The sequence below is a fragment of the Carassius gibelio genome, chromosome A19 (genome assembly GCF_023724105.1).
Source record: "Carassius gibelio isolate Cgi1373 ecotype wild population from Czech Republic chromosome A19, carGib1.2-hapl.c, whole genome shotgun sequence".
In the NCBI taxonomy this organism is placed as follows: domain Eukaryota; kingdom Metazoa; phylum Chordata; class Actinopteri; order Cypriniformes; family Cyprinidae; genus Carassius; species Carassius gibelio.
In genome coordinates, this window is record NC_068389.1 from 22,402,998 (window position 1) to 22,424,299 (window position 21,302).

Below are 21,302 nucleotides of genomic sequence, written 5' to 3' on the forward strand. Positions count from 1 at the left end.
TGCAGCTCATCTCCAATCACTACACCTGGCCTCACTCCTCATTCCCACGCCTCTCGGCCCCGCCCCACTCGCCACATTCTCTAAATGTACATTCTAAGGAGAACACGATGAGTTGCATTATCATCACTTCAAAGTTTGATAATACAACTTACAATTTCTCTATTACTTTTAATTACATTTAAAAACAAAAAGACTTTTAACTGGATTATAGAAATAACTGTTATGTACCATCTGATTCTGATCACACTGAACAAAAGTTGTTTTCTCCCTCATTATTTTTGTCTTGCTTTCAGTGAATATTAAATAAATAAATACATCAAAATGCAAAAATGACACTGTGGCGAGTGGGGCGGGGCCGAGAGGCGTGGGAACGAGGAGTGAGGCCAGGTGTAGTGATTGGAGATGAGCTGCACCTGCGCCCCACCGCCAGTATCGAGTCCCACGTAGGAGATGGAAGGATATAAAACTGGAGCGACGACCGTTCCCGCCTCCTTATTCCGGATGATTAGGAAGTTCATATCGTTACAGTGGTGCCGAAACCCGGAAGAAGGAGGCGGGAACCGGCGCACAATCAAAAGACACTTTAATATTCAAAAATAAACAAAACAGCACGTCAGCCCCTCATGGCGACTGACGCGCACAAATAAAAGCCAAAACATAAAATAATGTCCCAGGCCTGGTCCTCTCTCGTCCTTCACTATAGTCGCTCCAGTTTTATATCCTTCCATCTACTACGTGGGACTAGATACTGGCGGTGGGGCGCAGGTGTAGCTCATCTCCAATCACTACACCTGGCCTCACTCCTCGTTCCCACGCCTCTCGGCCCCGCCCCACTCGCCACAGACACATCATATGCCTTGTGGTCGAATCAAGCAAATTTATGATTAAAAAGGTCAAATATAAACAGATATTTGTTTTTGTTTCAAACATAAACTCAATTTTATTCAGATTCAAGACTTCATATGTCTACTGTGCATCTCAATTAAATATATTTTGATTTAAGGATGCTTAGGTATATTTGTACTGGAAGAAAAGACCAAAGGACTGACAAACTGACAAAGATATTATTATTTTGTATTTTTTTTTGCAGTGCATGCCACATTTACTACTAAGACTTTATGAATTTAAGATTTTCTACTCTAATTTAAGACCTTTTAATTTGTGGAAGGGCAAATGAAGACATTTAAAGAGCCACAGAAACCCTGCTGTCATGATAAAAAGAAAAAAGACGTTACACAAGATGTGGCATTTGCACATCTTTGTTGAGAGTTGTATACACTTTGACAAGTCATACAGTGAGGCCTAAAATGTATGATCAGACAGAACACCTGGAAATGAAAAAAATAAATAGTTATTAATTTTGAAAAATATATAAATTTTTAATCTCCAGAGTTCACATTTCTTTGTTAGTTTGTCCATTATAGCCAAACTTTAGTACTTCCCTAAATACGCCCTACACCATTTGAAAAGAAGTTATCTGTACACATGCTACTGTGACCTGTGACATTGGTAAACGATCAAACATGACAGGCAGGTTGAGGTGATTTGAATCATGTCAACCATAACAGCAGTTCAGCATAAAAGGATCTCTAATGTTCCAGTAAGGAATCTTTATTGACTGCCAGACAACCGTAACAGTCTCTGAACACAACCTACCCAGGACTGTATCCACCTTATAGCCTGCCCCACATCCTGCCAACACTACGTGCTCACCATGTGCACAAAAAATGTCCCGTGGGACTAATTTCACCAGCTATTTTGTCTACATCTGGCTTTTTTCACCACCACAGCCATCAAAGGATGTCCTTCATGTTCAAGTCAGAAGGAACAATGTTCTCTCTCTCTCTCTCTCTCTCTCACACACACACACACACACACACACGCAACTGGTTTTGTTTGCCTCTTCAAAGTCACAGTCACTCTCTCTCTTCATTTGGAACAGTAATGAAAGTGCTAAATTGGGATAAAATTTTTGAATTTCATCCACAGAACAGTCTGTGATGTCGTTGTCCAGGGCACACGCGGCAGGGCGTCTCTCCGGGATGCAAACTAATGACTGTCTTACTGCAATCAATTAAACCGCTGCTTTACCTAAAAGCTCCAGGGGTGCCGGCCCGATTGTAGTTAGCCAGAAAATTTCCTGAACATCTCCAGCCCTCAAGGATAAGAATTACACTGCCTGTGACTCTCTGTGTGTGTGCTAGGATGAGGGCTGGGGAGTTACTAACCAAAAACAACAACGTTACTAACTTAAAGGGACAGTCAACCCAGTAAATAATATTCTGTTATGGTTTACTCGCCTTCATGTAATTCCAAACTTGTATGCCTTTCTTGATAATATAGCGATGTATGAAGCACAGCTCACACAGACACAGCTTTCTGTTGGTCTTTCAAGAACAAATTTTGTGCTCCAGTTACAGAAAACACTGAGGAAATCAATTCTAGATTGTGAATATTGTTCAGTTTTTTTGCACAGACCAATTGTTTTACTTCATAAGACCTCAAAACATCATAAGGAACCATGGGTATTTTTGTTTTGTTTTGTTTTATGCATTTTATGAATCACCAAGGACCACGGTTTCAGCAAAAAATATTAACAGCAAATGTACATTTTTGGGTGAACTATGAACAGGGTAGGACAAAATATTTCTAATTGCTGAAATATATTTTTATTTGTTTTAATTTATTATCATAATCATAAACATTGGCTTGCAGCACAATCTTTTGTTGTTTGTTATTATCTATAGCAGCTAATGAATGGGGAGTCTCGCACATAAAAACAGAAAGAAAAAAAAACAGAAAAAAGCTTACTACCACGTTGCAAAATGAGGTGGATATTTTCGGTAGTTTTTCTAAATGTCAATGCAACTATACTTTAAATGATGACTATATTTTAGCTTGACAAGCTGCAGTTTTGAAGTAGCTCCCCAACACTGGTTCGCATGTGTGCTTAGAGAGCAAAATGTGGACACAACATGTTTACAGGGGTATGTGGGTTTCCAGAGGCTTGTGTGTGTGTGTGTTCACTGGGGTGTGTTCATGTTTGTGTGTTTACAGCGGTGTGTGTGAGCATGTGGGTGTGTTCATGTTTGTGTGTTTACAGCGGTGTGTGTGAGCGTGTGGGTGTGGATCTTTGTGTAAATTCAGCCCCGGCTGAGCGCAGTACAGATGCAGAAACGAAAATAGCAGATTACAACTAAATATAGGGTAAAAGATGGAGAGAGAGAAGGAGAGCAGGGTGAAAGCAGAATAGAAGAGGGATGGAGAGGGAAGAAGGGATGACTAAAAAAGAACAAGACACTGAAGAATGGTAACATTAGGAAACCCAAAGGGATGAAAAGGATTAACAGCAGAACGAGGATTAACAGACATTAAAGGGATAGAAAATGAAGAAGAATGACAAGATGAAATGAGACAGAAAGGGTCAAATGAATTCTTAAGTAAAAAACAAACAAAATGGGCATTAACATTTACTGAGAAGGACCGTCAGATTAAGAGAGTGATGACAAGCACTAAAAAAGATCGAAGTTTACAAGAGGCAGTGCAGTGCAAGAGCGTCCTTTTGATGGATTTTTTTCTGAGTGTGCAAGAGATGTTACTTTTAAAAAACTAATTTGTCACGAATCAAAACCTGATATAATGTTTTAGAATCTTATTCTTTTAAAAATGCATGCTTTGTGGAGCAAGTGGAGGTGTTGAGTAGACTGGTGTTGAACTTCTCTCTAATTTAAGGCCACATGACAATGTATAGTGCAAAGATTATGGCCTGTATAATGAACATATAGCTTAGGAACCACTGCCCTTTATAATTTTTTTTTTTTACAAACCTCATATACTTGTGTATTTTTGGCTCAAGGAAACCAAATCCTATTTAAAGCTTCTGTAAACAGAACTGGGACTGGGGTACAACTGCAAAAATATGTATATATATCTCTAATTTTTTTTTTTTTTTTTGACATTTTCTGAAGAAATTGTACTGTAAGAGCTGCCCTTATAACTGATTTTAAAGGGGGGGGGGGGGAAATGCTATTTCATGCATACTGAGTTTTTTACACTGTTAAAGAGTTGGATTCCCATGATAAACATGGACAAAGTTTCAAAAATTAAGTTGTACGTTTGAAGGAGTATTTCTGTTCCAAAAATACTCCTTCCGGTTTGTCACAAGTTTCGGAAAGTTTTTTTCGAGTATGGCTCTGTGTGACGTTAGATGGAGCGGAATTTCCTTATATGGGTGCTAAGGGCGCGTCTGCCGGAAGAGCGCGCGCTCCCGTATAGCAGAGCAGAGAGAGGCTGTGCACAGACAATCACTCATCACAGCGAGAGCGTCGCGAAATGTCACAAAAGGAGTGTGTTTTTGGTTGCCAGGGCAAGACAACCCTGCACAGATTACCAAAAGAGAAACAGCATTAAGGGACCAGTGGATGGAGTTTATTTTTACAGAGCATCAACGGAGCTGTGCAAGTGTTTGTGTTTGTTCCCCTGCATTTCGAAGATGCTTGTTTTACAAACAAGGCCCAGGTTGACGCTGGATTTGCACATCGTTTATTTCTTAAGGATAATGCAATCCCAACGAAAAAGGGTCACGATCGTGTGTTGGAACCGCAGGCGGTGAGTAAAACTGCTTCAAATATCTCTGTGTTATTAACTTAGCTATCAGCACGTAAGCACATCAAGTAAACAACATGCGATGTTGTTATCAAACTGCACGAGTAAAACTGCTTCAAATATCTCTGTGTTGTTTACTTAGCTATCAGCGCGTAAGCACATCAAGTAAACAACATGCGATGTTGTTATCAAACTGCCCTTTCCACATGTACAGCTTAAAAAAAAAAAAAAAAAGACGACAAAGTGGAACTTAGTCATTTTCCAAAACCGCTAAGCAAATATATACAGTTTCAGTACATACCACATAGAGAAGCCTTTGCTGATGCTGCTCTTGTTAAATTTCAGCCTCTGGATCTGTGTCACAGCTTCCAGACGCGCTCAACACAAAATCCTACTGGTGCTCGTGATTCTTTAGCTCCGCCCACACGTCACGCCTCTAGGCGCTCGTGTTTTTCCGGGAAAAATCGGTACAGACTATCTTTCTCTTATGAATATAATAAAACTAAAGACTTTTTGGAGTTATGAAGGATGCAGTACTACTCTATAGGTACTCAAGATTAACAGGATATTGAGTGAAAACGAGCATTTCACCCCCCCTTTAATGAAACCTCTGTCTCTCCTTATAAAAAATCAAAGTAATCAAAGCTTTAAAGGTAAAAGATTTTGGAAAATGAAACCATATGAATGAATCAGTTTAAATATGGTAAACACAGAAGCTCAAATGTTTGCAGCATATATGATGTGCTTTATATGTAATGCGTGCCAATCATCATTAATATCTGAATAAAAAGCTAAATTAAATTGCTTATTGTATAAAATGAACAATTCTCTTTACAAGACTTAGGGTTTATTTACATGACCATGATGTGCTACAAAACAGAAAAGATTTACTTGTTGTGTGATCAGAATGACTTTAAGTTTAGTAGTGTATGATTCCCAGTTGTTTAGTGTATGGTGGCCAGTTTTTCCTCTGTGACTACTCACAAAGTCAGTAGTGTATAATGTCCAGCGTTTTAAAATCTGTTCAGACTTTAAAAGTCCAAAAGTTGTAAATAGAAGATTCGCTGCCTTTTTCTTGCTGTAAATTTAGCTCAGTCTCTCATCATAAGAGGTTATTTCTTTTGTTTCTCATGGTTGTCAGCTTGCTGGGCCATGCGATTCACAGGGGCCTGGCTTGGCCTCAAATTAGCGCTTGCTGAAAAACCCTTGAGGAACCAGGAGCTTCATGCTACTCCCGCTCATGCACGCTGACACTTTCCCCACCTCCAGCCATGCCGCTTTTCAAAAACAAAGACTCTAATTGTGGGATGCATTCTGACCCGTTTGTGTGCCAGCATCAAATCAACCTCATACTGGCCAGCAGCGATTCTGGACTTTGTGACTTGAATTGATGCAGTTTGCGGTATGGCCAAGAAACTGAGGAGTACCCTAAATAAGTCAGAACCGAGTTCCGCCTCAGATAAAGTTTTGGATCATGTTTAATCTGTTTAGTTTATGAGGACTATGTGCACGAACAGTCCAGGAAATAAATACATATGCACAGCTTCCAAAAGTATGAGACCACCAATGAATGTCATTTTTGCAAAAGCTGATGATTATGTTCTCCATCATGATTTGAGAATGATCCAAAAACATCTGCAAGTGTCTGCAAAAGAGGGTTAATTTCTTGTTCATTGTCACATTTTTTCTGTTTTTCTTCAAAATCCTTAAAACAAATCATAGATTTTTAAATTGGTCTCACTGTGATCACACTACTACGTAATATCATTAGAAGTGAAATACTAAAGCCCCTTTCACACTGCACATCGGACCCGTCATATTGCCGGAACATTGCCGGGTCGCCTTCTGTGTGAAAACAACCACGTCCCGGGATTTATTCCCTCGGGGACCTAGTAACATTGCGGGGTTCGACCCGGGACGAGCGCTGTGTGAACAAAAGCCAGATCTAATTCCGTGTCTAAGTGATGACGCGCGTTATCGCGCAACTCTTTTACCGGCTGTTTTGAAGGAAGATCAACGAAACGAAAAAATATGTGCAAACTGTAATGAAAGCAGAGATCAGTTAGTTCCTCACTTTCCGCGCTGACGCAGAGATTGTTTTCTTGCTTCAGTGAAAGTATAACGTGCCTAACGTTTTCGACTCGTACATTACACGTCACGCCCTGATGTCACGTGTCGTTACGGGACCTTTACGGGTTGTGTGTGAAAGCACGCACATATCCCGGGTCATCACTGGCAGTGTGAAAGTGCAAAATAAGCAACCCGGCAACAATTGCAGGAACACTTTACCCCTGTATTTGCCGGAATGGCAGTGTGAAAGGGGCTAAAGTGTAAAAAAAATATTCTTCAGAGAAAGTTCCAGTAAGATTATCTCACATGCTCAATGTTATTTGTCCTTTTAGACCTTTTGTTATATGCCTTTATTATCCAACACCCTGACTGTCTGACTGATCTTGCAACACAGGCCCAAACCTGCTGGCCAGAAACGATTCTCTGAGTGTGTGTTCAGTTCAGTCTTAACTGCACTGCGACACTTTCCTGATAAGCCTTTGTGTTTTTATCCTGCCAGTCGGCTCTGGTTTGGCATTTCTTTTCTTTTGTTAACTTACTTTATAAGAATCGCTAAGTAGTTCATGCTACTGAATGGGAGATATTTCACCTTCCAGAATAGAAGACATCGTAATCCCTTTCTCAGTTTCACTCTGGTCACATAATCATGATGGAAAGAAAGCTTCCCATGAGCCATCTGAAATATGACAACAACAAAGAAAGAATAAGGTTCCTCTTCACTTAAAATATTCATGGGTCTGCATCTCTCACCTCTGAGCTGTGGGGGAAGGTGAAGATGCACAAATAGATGAAAATAATGACAGATATTTAATCACTTTGTATATAGGAACAGTTTGTGATATTCGGTGTCCAACAGTTTCAAACAATACCTATTCAAAAAAATAGTATATATATATATATATAGAGAGAGAGAGAGAGAGAGAGAGAGAGTGAGAGAGAGAGAGAGAGAGAGAGAGAGAGAGAGAGAGAGAGAGAGATTTTCAGTGTGGTCTCAGACTTTTGGATGCCACTGTATATTTGACATTGTGTCTGTGAATGCTTACCAAGTATGAAATATATGTCAATAACCAACTTACATAAATGTAAAGAAGATTTTTGCGGTGGGTCACGCAGTCATCTGCTATCTACAGCAAATAGATACATGGAAATTGTATCAAGCAGCTGATGCTTGTTGAGTTGGTGTGTACTCTTAAGCTTATTGCGTAATACACATTACTGATAAGCATTTGAACAGCGGTTTATATAACAGCTGTTACCAAAGGCCTTTGAGTAGGATGGCATATGATATGGCGCCCCCTGTGGGCAAAAAACTGACCTGTGATTTAAGCAGTAAACACACTGGGAACATAACGCACCACTGAAACACACCAGCTCTGCCTCAGTATTACGTGTTAAAACATTTGATACAATAGATTATTGTACAGAAACCACATACGTTAACCTATTTGAAAGTTTAATCTCAACTTTGAAAGTCAGAAACTCTCATATCCTTTAAGAAATAGCTTCCCTCCCAATAACATAAGCCTAATAAAGAATTAATCTGCATGGATTTTTCCACAGGAGAATGTGGGAGGAATTTTATGACCAACTCTTTCAAGAACATCAATGTTCGTACTGTATAATACAGATCTATTCCACCACACTTGGGCTTAAATGGTAGATTTCACCAGAACATTTGCATTTAAAGGTGCACCCATTCATTATTTCCTAATTTTTATATGAAAGAAATCCTAAAAGCAAAAATGCATGGTGCCGAACAAGACAATTGCCATAATGGCCTTTGCTAGAGCGATGGATGTTGAATGGTGTTACATACAGGTTAAGACACATATTCTCATACGATCCTCATTCAATGGAAGAATTTGAGTTGTTGTTTTTTTTGTCTCTTTTATCATCTGATAGAAGCAAATCACAGTATCAGATTAAGTCAGATTAAGTAATAGCTCACATCTTCGACAAACTGCTGAGTTTGAAAAAAACCTCAGGTGACCTAAACTACTCCTAACGAGAAGATCACGAGAAATCACTACACATGATTGAGCTTTAACAAATAGCAAGTCTACTGTATGATCAATTTATGATAAGTTTGTTGCTGAAATGTTTGCTGATTAAACTGGAAAATAAATGTAGCTAGATCTAAATTTCGAAAATGTAAATTTATAAATGATCATTTGAAATTATTTGCATTACGAAGAGTGCTGTACATATACATTTGACCTGACTTCTATTAATTTCCAGATTTAAAGCCTGGGAGCTCAAAAAGAGCACAATTTTAACAGAATTCACCTTTTTAATCTCATCATAGACATTTACTTTGAAAGCCAAAAAGAACTTACAAGACTCGTTCAACATAATGTTGCACCTAAGACTCATTCCTCAAATCACCCATCATCACACTTCCAGTAAAAAAAAAAAAAAAATACAGATTGTTTTTACAAGGAAACATCTGAGTGTAATTTGATGACCTGAATACATTTCTATGAAGTTCTGAGGAAACGAGAGAGAGAGAGAAAATAAAGGAAACAGCAGGAGGGTGATAAAAAAGATTTCGAGTTGATGAGAAAAAGAAGACAAACGGATCAGGATGCAACAGAGGGAAGGAAAGAGATAGAGAGATGTAGAGAGACAGATCATGAGATCCGGCAAGCTTTTGGGCTGCATCTGTATCTCTGATGAGGAATCACACACACACACACAAACACACAAGTTTGTTTTAGTGAAAACCCATAGGTGTAATGGTTTTTATACTGTAGATTCTATCGCTCTTCACCAACCCTACACCTAACCCTCACAGGAAACTTTGTGCATTTTTACTTTCTCAAAAAAACTCATTCTGCATGATTTATAAGTGTTTTGAAAAATGGGGACATGGGTTATGTCCTCATAAGTCACCCTCTCCTTGTAATACCTGTGTCATACCCATGTCATTATACAGAGTTGTGTCCTGATATGTCACAAAAACAAGAGCACACACACACACACACACACACAAAATAGAAATAAGCTGAAATAAGGCATTTCTTTACATTTTCATATAAAAAAAACAAACATATTTATAATATTGATCAAATAACTAAAATAATTATAATAATAAAAAAACTTTTAAGAACGTTGACTAAATATCTTTTATGATTATTCCATATGACAAATTATCATAATTCTAGAACTAATTAAAAAGCACCACCACTTTGGTCCATATGACTGAAATACTATATTCCAAGTGTTCTGAAGTTATGATAACTTTGTTCAAATAATCAATTGATTGAAAATCTTTCCATCCGTAGAAACTTTTTAGAATATTTTGGGTGACTTGTTTCTTTAAGGATGATTTGATTTACAAGATGATCACAACTTCTACCAGACAGACCACAAATCAGACCAGTACCGTAGCGTAACTCTAGAAGTGGTCCACATTGTGTTCCTCAAGTGGTGCTCTCAGGCATTGATCTGGGAGGGGTGTCATCTTTAAGCTTATAATGACTGAGGCAGGGAGGAGCACTGGAACACCTGATCCTGATCTGTGGTTTGGAGCCAAGTGTCAGCCCGAGGGAATTTAATACTGACACTTTCAGACAGAGTGATCTAGGAGAGACAGAATGGGGTTTATCTTCACCTCAGGAACATGCCATTCAAACAGATTTACACCTTACATCTTCAATAAGTGATTTCTATTCTCACAAAGAACTATCAGAAAATGTGTTCAGTATAAATGCCTTCATGAGTTTACTAGTCATTAGCATGCAATATGAACACTTTGATACTTGTGGTAACCTCTTGCTACAAAAAATGAGACCAGACACGATTAGCTAAGACTCTGAGTCAGGCTTAGCTCTTTCTGATTACAACAATAGGACAATAATGGAGGGAAACAGCTGTGAAAAAACAACTAACAGGCTGCCTTTAAGGACAACTCTTGTAGCAATAATCAAACAACGATACAGATCAACCCTTTGTTCCCTAAACCTTGTCTGACTGAAAATGGCAAAGCAAAATTAGCATTATGGATTCGTCTTAGTTAACTACAAATTAGTGCCCATATTGCGCACTATCATTGTGGTACCATGTCATTAGCATTTAACATGAACTGACAAACACAGCATTGCCAAAATCCATATGGACAAAATCTGGCAGCTATTTTAGTGTAATTAGGGCTGCTGCTCCAAACTGGAACTTAATCCATATCTAAATGAACAACAGGATCCATTGGTGGTTGCACCATCTGCCCAAGTGATACATTCTGCAGCAAGCAATGTAATGGTGATATTGTCCCATTAAATGTCAGACATAAGTAGTATTATTGCTGTTAATAGTACAAGATAATTTGAAGTTGAAGGCCGCAGATGAACCTGACACCCTCTGGTGGTGCATCACGGACTAATGAAGCTCTCTGAGCCCGGGACAGATGTCCGGCCAAAGACTGAGATCATCAACTCATTCACGGCTGCTGATTACACAACCAGACTTTAGTTTCAGGAGCGAAGTTTTGAAGGGTATTGAAATCCATTATTGAAAGTTAATAGTAAACCAAACTGAAAGGCTCAAAAAACTAAAATTCTGTCACTATTGACTTATTATTGACCCTCATGTTGTTCCAGAGCCATTTGCTGTTGTTCCTGTGGACCAAGAAATGAGAATTTAGAAGAATCTTCACACAGTTCTTTAAAAAAATAAAAAATAAAAATAAAATAAAAAAATAAAAAAATAAAAAAGCTGCAAACAGCGATGACGGGCACCCTGGTGGCATCAAGACAACAGTGCATGCATTTACAGTAACCCTTTAGTTTTAAGGGGTACAGAAATGAAAGGGTTACAGTATAACATGTTACACTGGCACACACTTATAAAAATAATTGTAGAAAAATTTGGTAATTTTCATGTTAACATTAATTACATTAGTTAACATGGACAGTATAACATTTATTAATGTAAGGGTGTATTCACACCAGGAAAGTGTAAAAAAAATAAAATAAAACACAAAAAAAGAAAGAAAGAAACAAATAAAGAAAGAGAGAAAGAAAACACAACCAAAGTGGTCCACCATATTAATGAGTCAAAGTGATTTGAAGTCATGAAGTACAGACTGAAATTTAGTCTGGGAAAATCATTCCCTCTTCAACTTATCCTTTCATATATTGTTACTTTTTATTATTTTCTGTTTAATGAATTCCTGTTAACTCTGCAAGACAAACATCGACAGAGATGACACCACATTCTGGGAGGTGGAGGAGTAGCATATGTGTCACCTGAAGGAAGTCAGCTGTGAGCTCCTTTTTTTAGACGTGTTGCCTAAGGCAGATCCACACTGATTGTGAATACACAACATTCTACACACTTTTGTGTAAGTATTTTACCTACTGTATCAATAATAATGCAGTACTCCTCACCTTAACACATTTTACCATGATTTCACCTCAACCTCGGCGCCAAGTAATGCTATCACACAGATTCTGTCTGGTCATGCCAGTGGCGAGGCCAGACATTTTAAACTGAATGGACCTGGGAAAAACCTATTTTCGACTATTGTAGCACTTATTGTAATGCATGCAGGATTTTTCTTCTTTCCTCATTTAATTGGGTGGGGCCAGCCATCAATCTGAGCCAGTGCCACCCTAGTCCTTATGTAGCCTTGCCACTGAGTCATGCTTACAGGCCTCAGAATAGCATCTCATTACCATTACAGCTGTTACTGTGATGGACAAATTGGATCATCCACACAAATACAAAGCCAATAATGTTTTTTATGAAATGTGCAACCATGTTATTAGTTAGAATGGTTAATTGCACAATTACTATATGCAGTTAAGTTGAATTGAATCAAAACTGGCATGTTTGATGTGAGATTTAATCTGGCTTACCCTTGATCACCCTTGAATCCCGAGGGCATTGATTATCATTGCTTGTACGTGGAGTGTCCTTGGAACTAAACAACACTCAAGAGACAGAGCAAGACATAACGAAAAAAGAAGGAATAAAAGACAGACAGATGTGTGCAAACACGTTTTGCTGTGAGGCATTTTCTCCTTTAGATTTTCGAAATTGAGAAGAACGACTGCATCTTCCCAGGACTGTCAATGGAGTGTTTTATGTTGTGTTTGTGAATATGTGTGTATGAGTATGTGTGTATTCTATAATGATGGGCACCTTGAAGGTTTTGATATGCGTGTTATAAGAGAAGAAGTGTACATAGGTGCAGGAGTTTCTGAGGTCATATTCTCATCACTGCAGGAACATTTTACCTGAGGAGACAGACGTGTGTTTGGTCTAGCTGAATGTGAATGAGTACGTCATCCACGGGTGTGAAACAGAGCAGATAAAACAACAGAGACGAACACAGAAGCGCAGAACACAGATGGAGAGACAGATGTACCTTCTAGAAACAGACTCAGTCATGAGGACTACATATGTACATGCTACATAATTACTTTGAACATTATATATATATATATATATATATAATGTTCAAATGTTTATATTTATATTTATATTTATACACACACACACATACACACAGAGCCCTACAGTATATATTATATTATATCATACTGGTAACACTTTACAATAAGGTTCCATTAGTTCATTGTTAATGCACTAACATTAACTAACAATGAGCAGTACATTGGTTAAAGTATTTACCAACATCTGTTAATGTCAATTAATAAAAATACAACTGCTTATTGTAAACACATAACAGCATGTTACCTCAGGTACATTAAATAATATTCACGTATACAACCTTTGATTTTTAAGTATTAATAAATGTTTAAATTTAAATTTACAAAGATTAATAAATGCTTTAGAATTTAGTATTTTTCATTGTTTGTTCGTGTTAACTAATGGAACCTTATTGTAAAGTGTTACACCATTATATTACAGCTAAATATATAACATTTTTATGTTATTAGAATATCTTATAGCAGTCGCTATAAAACTGTGCATTATATATTTTCAGAGTACTGTGGAAAAAAAGGAGTGGCTATAAACAGCATTGCAAAAAATCTCTAAAAGCACAAACAAAATATTTGTTCTTCACATGGATGAGTCAGTGCAAACTCATTTACACAAAACATTATGAGAATCATGTCATGGCGATTATGATTCTGAAGTTCTATGAAGGCAACCTGCAGACAATAAAAATAACAGTAAGACTGTTTAAATAAGAATGGTTTATTCAGTTTCATTCTGGTAATTGTCGTTCAGGGTTCGTTTACATGTTTGTTATCACTGTAAGGTAAACACGATTGGTACTGTTGTTTCCAACAATGATAAATGCTTTCGTTCCTGCCCGCCCTATTCCTACAAATGTGTATCTAAATGCATATGAAAATGCCAAAACGCGCACTTTCATATGATCCCCTGTAAAGTGCACACTCATAAGACACAAACGCAGAAACATTTAGATAGACATTCACTCTTGATATTGTCTGCAGCGGTCTGAGGAATGCTTATTCATCAAACTCATTCATTACTGCACTGAAGCCCCGCCCTTTCAAGAAACCCCTCCCTAAAAGCCATCCCATCCCCGCCCACCAATATAGATTACAACAATCTCACACTGTCCTATAATAATGACTCTCCTTATGAAGATAATGCACCTATTTCAACTTAGACCAATGGATGAGATGCCCCTTACCTTTTGTTTTGTATTCTATTCTATTAAAAAAAAAAAAAAAACCTAGCTATGTGTACTGTGCTAGAATAACTGAGACTTGTCATGGCACTTGTATACTGCTGTTGTTCTCTCGTTGGTCGGATTGCTTCTATTGTTCTCATTTGTAATTCGCTTTGGATAAAAGCGTCTGCTAAATAATTACATTTAAATGTAAATTAAAGATTTTTTCTGCAACTATGAGTTGTGACTCAATTTGCTGGCACATAAACAGAAATAAAAGCAAACAAAAACAAACTAAATAATTTGGCATGAGCAAAGATGAGGAAAGATCCCTCAAAAAAGCCGACAAAACTCACAAAGTTTCAAAAAAGGATCAAATGATCAATAAATAAGTCAATAAATTAAGTATATAAAGTAACATACTCAAAGAGCAGTTAAATATCTATCGTACAGTAAAAACAAATTCTGCATTGCAATTCTTCGATATAAAACAGCGAATTGCAGTTTATGACTCGACTGCTCTTACAAAAATGGCCACTATGCTAATCAGTGGCACAGGCCAATCCAGTACCTTCTCATGATTGCACGTACATACTATAGCAAATAAAAGTCTATTAGCTACCCTTATCTGGTCCGTCTCGATTCTCTTTTGTTATGTGCACTGCTATGATGACCATACACTTTTGGTTACACAATGAACAAAAGTGATGGTTTCTGAACCATAATCTTCCTCTAGTTTCCCATTACAGCTCACAAATGAGACTCCATCCCAGCAACTAGCAGAAACATCAGCTGTGCCTTTCAGTGAACGATTCATAAGCCTAACACCTGAACTTAGTGACTGGCAAATGAGTTTTACTGATTTCTGCTGCAACACTATCAATGACTGACACATGTTGCAGTCACATAGGTGTGGGTTGTGACAGAATGTTAAGACAGGATCAAAGGTCTCCAAAACTCTTCAAGTCCCTCAACTGAGGTCCAGCGGTCAAATCACTGAGCACAATCATGCTTGTCATATCCATTTGAGCTCATGTCAATCTCAAAATGTCCACCTCGAGAGCTGCCCCAGTCTGGACGGGTTCACTGAAGATGAGAACAGACGTACCTAGAGGTAGAGACCTCACTGTCAAACCGGATTTGTTTTTGTTTTTCTCTGCAAGTATGTTTGAGGAGAGTGGACCTTCCATCACAAAGGCAAATACGATGCATTTCATCCTTAATCGTAAGGTCCAAAATTGTGGAGACAAAGGCCACTATTTGGGTGCGGTAGATCTACATTTAGCTCCCACGTTCAGGGCTCAACTAGTGGTTAATCTGTTCTGATTGGATAGTCTCCCACACAGGTTGAACAAAAGGCGATCTTTTTTCGGAGAGCTCGGGACTACTGGCTCAGAAATGTCAGAGAGAGGGAGAGACGGTTGCTAGGACACGAGGAGAGCAGCGAGGAGAAGCGTCGCCACAGTGATTAACAGTCGGTCTCCAGACGGACTGCTGCCACTGACGCTCTTCTCCAGTTTAGGGATCTCAGGGTTAAACTCGTCTGAGAGAGAGAAAGAGAGATCAAAGAAAGAAGGAAAGAAGTTAGTGAGCATCTAAAGACTGAATAAAAAGTATGATGGTTTTCACCAAAACATGAAGCATTGATAATAAGGAGAAATGTTTCTTGAGCATCAAGTCAGCAGATTAGACTGATTTCTTAAGGATCGTGTGACATTGAACTCTGGACTCCAAATTTTTGAACACTAGTATATAAAATATACTAATAAAATATACTGATTTTATTTCTTATTTAAAACTTTCTCATAATTACTGCTTATAAAACTGAAACTGACAGCATTCCATTGTTTGATAAGACTACAGAAATATATAACACAAAATGTCCAAACACTGTGACATCATATAGATGTATATACCCATATAAATTCTCCCTGAGCTAACTTAAGCTTTTTATTTCTGTTTCTGTCACGTTAGGCTAATCCTATCAGCAGGGTATTCAAGAAAAGGATTGTAAATTATTGAAAAAAGAGAGGGGGGATGAGAATGTGATAGGAAAATTACACTAGACTGGAGCTGAACCTGCACACCTCACATAAGCACCATGGTTCAGTGTCAAGAACAAATGCATTTACCATTAAGCAACTGCAACCAAACTAAAGTTAGACTTAAAGTTAGATGCTTATATAGACACTAAATTATCACCTACTAAACATCAGCAAATGACAAAAGGTACATCAACTGTAATGGTTTTCCCACAGCCTTCTCCAAATATAAGGAAGATTAAACCATCCATTCATTTGCTGTATTATTACTGGCCCCAAAGCTCTATAACATTCTACAAGGGTTATTGATGATGGAAATAATCACTTAGAAAGAGAGAGAGAGACAGGGGAAAGGGGAAATAAAGGCAGCAGAGAGGAGGAGAGATAGCGAGAGAGAAATCTTGTCTAAAACAGGAGATATAATTGTAGAGAGAAGATTGGGAAGGATATCAGACAGAATTAAACAAAGAAAATGTGATATTTCTTATCTGTAGCAGCCACGCTGTATGTTGATAAAAAACGTTTGTTGGGTTAGAGGTTAAACACACTTCTGTGATAGCAGACGTGATTGAACATACACACAGCTCAAAGGATGTTTCAGGAGAGCCGTGTCAACACATCATGCAAAAGTCTGGAATTTGTTATTATTGATGCTCACAGGTAAAAATCCAACAGGACTGGTTCTGCTCTCTGTGTGACAAAGTAGGAAGTGTTCCTGGATCAACATCTTTTGTTGAGCCTGGAATAACATTACTGTCAAACAAATATAGTCTTATACCTTAGTGACTCTAAATTAGTTTTGCTTAAGGACACAGATTTGACTTTGGACAACAAGTGCTGATCCAGCACTGTACCAGAATTGTCTAGAGTGAATGGTGCCCCTATATAAAGGAATGTCCTGGCCAGGATTGCTAAAATGTCTAAAAAGTCTGATTTTGACTGTTTTCCTATTGCTTTTATACTTACTAAAGGTAATGACTGAAAAGTACTTAAAATAGCATTGGCATTGTACATGATAAAGGCATGCAAGAAGGTGGGATCTAAAGAGAACGGTCACAGCAATGCAAACACATAGACTGTAGAGTGCACGTCAATAGGGAAACAAAACCAAAACCCAGACATTTTGGGCAATTTAGAAATCCTGACCAGGATTTATCCAGGAAAAAGAGGCTATATGGTCAACCAACAATTGGCCAATCATTTGTAAATATGTCTACAGTAGCCTATTAGTCAAATGAAGAGGGAAAAAGTCAAATATTGCTTTAGCTTTCAGCTGTTTTTTTTTTTTTGGGGGGGGGGGGGGGCTTAAATATATATATATATTTTTTTAACTAGCCTACAAAAAATTCTTATGCGTTGCAATCCTTTCATTTGTAATATTTGGCATTTTTGTGTGCTGCTGTGCATCCCTGTGTTTAATAAGCAGCGTGTACGTGCGTTGTGGACCCGCCTATACTAACACACTCTTTAAATAACAAAGAAAAAACATTGCACCAGACCTTAGTCCAGGTCTATGGGCAGTCTATTTTCAGCTCCTTAAAATAGCAATGCGCCAGCAATGCGCCTGAACACACCTCTATTTTAAAACAGCATGTCCATGGGCGCACAAATGAGCGCAAATGCATTTGCTAATTAAACAACATGGCTCTGGACGGGAAAATGCGAATGCCGCCGGACTGAAACTAGCAAACACACTTGCGCTGCACCTTACATCGCATTGCACAGAGTGCATTACAGGGCCCCTAATGTGTACTAGTATGCACAGACCTAAACAGAACGAATGTTTTAATGCAGCATCAGCACAAATGATGGTATTATGGAGCTGTTGACATAAAATAAAATAAAACGTACTTTTCAAGACAGCTGCACTTGGATTGACATGTTAGCAATGTGTTTTTTTATTGAATATGGTTTGGGAAAGCTAACTGGATGCTGACAGCTTTAGAAGTAGGAGGATCTGGGTACAAATAGAGGGTTCATTTGTTCATGTGGTGTATGAGTGTCATAAATGGATACAAGAATCAGTTTCCATTTTACTGCCATCTACTCACACACACACACACGCACAAATACACAAACAGACCTACTGCTGGAGTGCTTTTGGATGCCGAGGGCGGTGTAAAGTGCCAGCTATTTGTTTTGTTATGTGTTTTAGCAAGGGCACGTGGGTGATCCTTCCTGTGATCCTGATGTGAACTTGGGTTTCTGGGTATTTGCTGGACATTCGTTTCAGATGCATTTACAGCTCGATTTCTCAGAATAAAACTAACATTTGAGTGAGCATGAGAAGGCAAAAATAGAGAGAATGAATAAATGCATTCATTTGTTTGTTTTAGGCCGTCCCCTGGTTACAGGACATTCCTATCTGGCCAAATGGTTATTCTGGTTTCATGAGGAATTTCAGATGCTTACGAGACAGATTAAAATGGGAAACAGATATATTTCTGAGAGCAGATAAACATTTGTGTTACATACTTTTATAAAGCCAATGTGTGTGCAGGTTTCCCGTGTTTATGAGTGTATGTGTTCACTCACCAATGTCATGCAGTTTGGGTCTGGCAGTGTAGTCAGGTGGACTCTGGTCTGAGTCATCATCTGCATTAGAGACTGTAGAAGAGAAAACACAAGATCTTTCAGCATACAGTGGCCCCAAAAGACTATTCGTACACTTAAAGCATAGTACACCCAAAAATGAAAATTAGATGAATTTTGCACAAAAAAAAAAAAAAAAAAAAAAACAGCATGTCAAAAGCTGATTTTGTGTAATAAATAAATACAATTCAATGATTATGAACATTTGCGAAACTCATATAGGAAAAATAAGGGTAAATAATAATTTTCAACTTTAAGTCTATACATTCTTTGCATTTATAGTATTTTTATACTATATATATATATATATATATATATATATAAATGCTGCTATGGAATAGCATGCTTATGTTTATTGCAAAAATGCATATATTTATTAGTTTAATATAGAGTTTATATTAGCTCAATTGGTAGATCATTGCATAGCAAGTGCAATGTTGGGGGTTCGATTCCCCGGGAACACGATAGGTAAAAATTGATAGCCTGAATGCACTGTAAGTCACTATGGATAAAAGCGTCTGCTAAATGCATAAATAAATTAAATGAATAAAATTGAATTTCTTGCTATCCCTTATTTAAACACAACGCGTTCAAACTTAAAAAGATAGTTATGTACAGTATGTTTACAAAGCATTTACAAAAATATACACACATATATAACTGAGATATATCAGTGATTAATGCAATTAAAGAGCTGCGTAAGTTACGCTATCAAAGAAAGAGAAAGCAAAGAGAAGAGACAAGAGAAAGTGAAAGAGAGAGCAGGGGATGAGAGGACCTCTCCACACATGGCTCTGATCAAAGAGGCCACAGAACGTGTTCAAGCATTCATAGTTTGCTCCCACACAAACACACATTAAACCTATCATCATGACCTCTTCTTGTGGTTTGCATGCTTTTTGTGTGTGTGTGATGATGCTCACCTGTAGAACAGCAGACAAACACCCGCAGTCTTAAACAGCTGTGTCCATGGTGATGGATTGGTGTAGCTGCAATAACACATGACAGCACAAACATTAACCTACTGCCACCTACTGGACAATAACACGCACTGACATCACTTTAAGGATCTTAATGTGATGCTCCTTTACTACTTCAATGAACACTATGCATCATATACAGTTTGCAAACTGCTTATTAGTTCTCAATAGTGTGAAACAGTGGATTATACAATATTAATAATTAAAAAATAGTTTTTTTTTTTTTGTTGTAAAAACAGCTTAACAAGCACGTAGCATTGTGGGATACAGTAAAATTGTCTGTGCAGTTATAATACATTGTTTTTAAATTAAGATAAAACCATCACAAAATAAATAACATTGATCAAAACAGATACGGTGAACGTTTACTAAATTATCAATTTCTACAAGCTGCAGATACCATTTGCGATTGATGAACCGGCCCTAAATGAACTCCCCTGAGCTCAGACACAGATAACGTTTCTTGTTTTCAGGTTGATAAACATATGGGCCACGATGTCATAGAAATGTTTGAGTGTGATGCCATTTTTCAATACCAAATAGTTGTCATACTATCGCTAATAACCTGCCTACAGACTGCACTAATGAAGACGACTATTAGCATTAGCTGGGACATGCATCAGAAAATCATCATTAGCAGTGCTCTATTAACACTCGGTTTACAGCCTGCATTAAAAAGTTTTCAATCAAAATGGGTGCGCTCTAATTGGTAGTGATTGACCCGAATGCCAGAGAGACTGATGATCGGCGGCCGCCCGTAACGTCCATATCTCAATAACAAGCTCCTTTGGATGGTGAAGCTGTCACTATTTGACCAAACAAGGCAGTTTTGAGAGCAAATGGACTGCTGGGAAACATGCATTTGAGCCTGTCCTTGGGAGCTTTCTTTTATTCTCAGCTGTGATTTGGAAAAATGAATGAAACATGGTTGTATTTGAAATAACTTGCTGCCTTGCTTTTAAACTACCGCTTCATAACAATAAAGCCCTTTAAAGATGACCATCGCTTTTGCAAATTGTTTTCTTCACAAGTTTCTTGTGTGTTAACCGCATCTGTATGACTTATCTGTAACCCTCATGCCGAAAGTTCTCACTCTTTTTATTTCCTACTTTAAAAACTCAGGAAGGGTCATGATTGGCTCACCAGTACAATCGCCATATCACGAAAGGGAGGATCCTGCCAAGGCACTTCTGTTAACAATGTCTGCTTGAACAAAGCACTAAACCTCCATCTGCTCACCAGTATGCCTTTCTCTGTGTAATAACCTTTTCTGTCAGTGGAGTTTAGATAAAGTTAGCTTACTGCAACCTGGAACTTGCCAGCTAAAGAGCACTTTAAAGGAGTGTTATGTTAAATGCAAGTTGGACAGAATCAGTGGCATGCTGGCATGCTGTCAATAACCAC

General features: G+C 38.0%; 1 protein-coding gene across 1 annotated transcript in view; it reads right to left on the reverse strand.

Annotated features, from left to right (window-relative positions):
* Window positions 1-13,829: 13,829 nt before the first annotated feature.
* Window positions 13,830-21,302, reverse strand: part of LOC127935329 (ephrin-A3-like) — a 94,649-nt gene continuing 87,176 nt past the window's right edge. The window contains exons 3-5 of the mRNA XM_052533111.1: window positions 19,842-19,907; window positions 18,862-18,933; window positions 13,830-15,827 (exon numbers count right to left, since the gene is read on the reverse strand). Coding sequence (XP_052389071.1) covers window positions 15,709-15,827; window positions 18,862-18,933; window positions 19,842-19,907 — 257 coding nt within the window. The 3' untranslated portion in view covers window positions 13,830-15,708. The remainder of the gene's footprint in view (window positions 15,828-18,861; window positions 18,934-19,841; window positions 19,908-21,302) is intronic.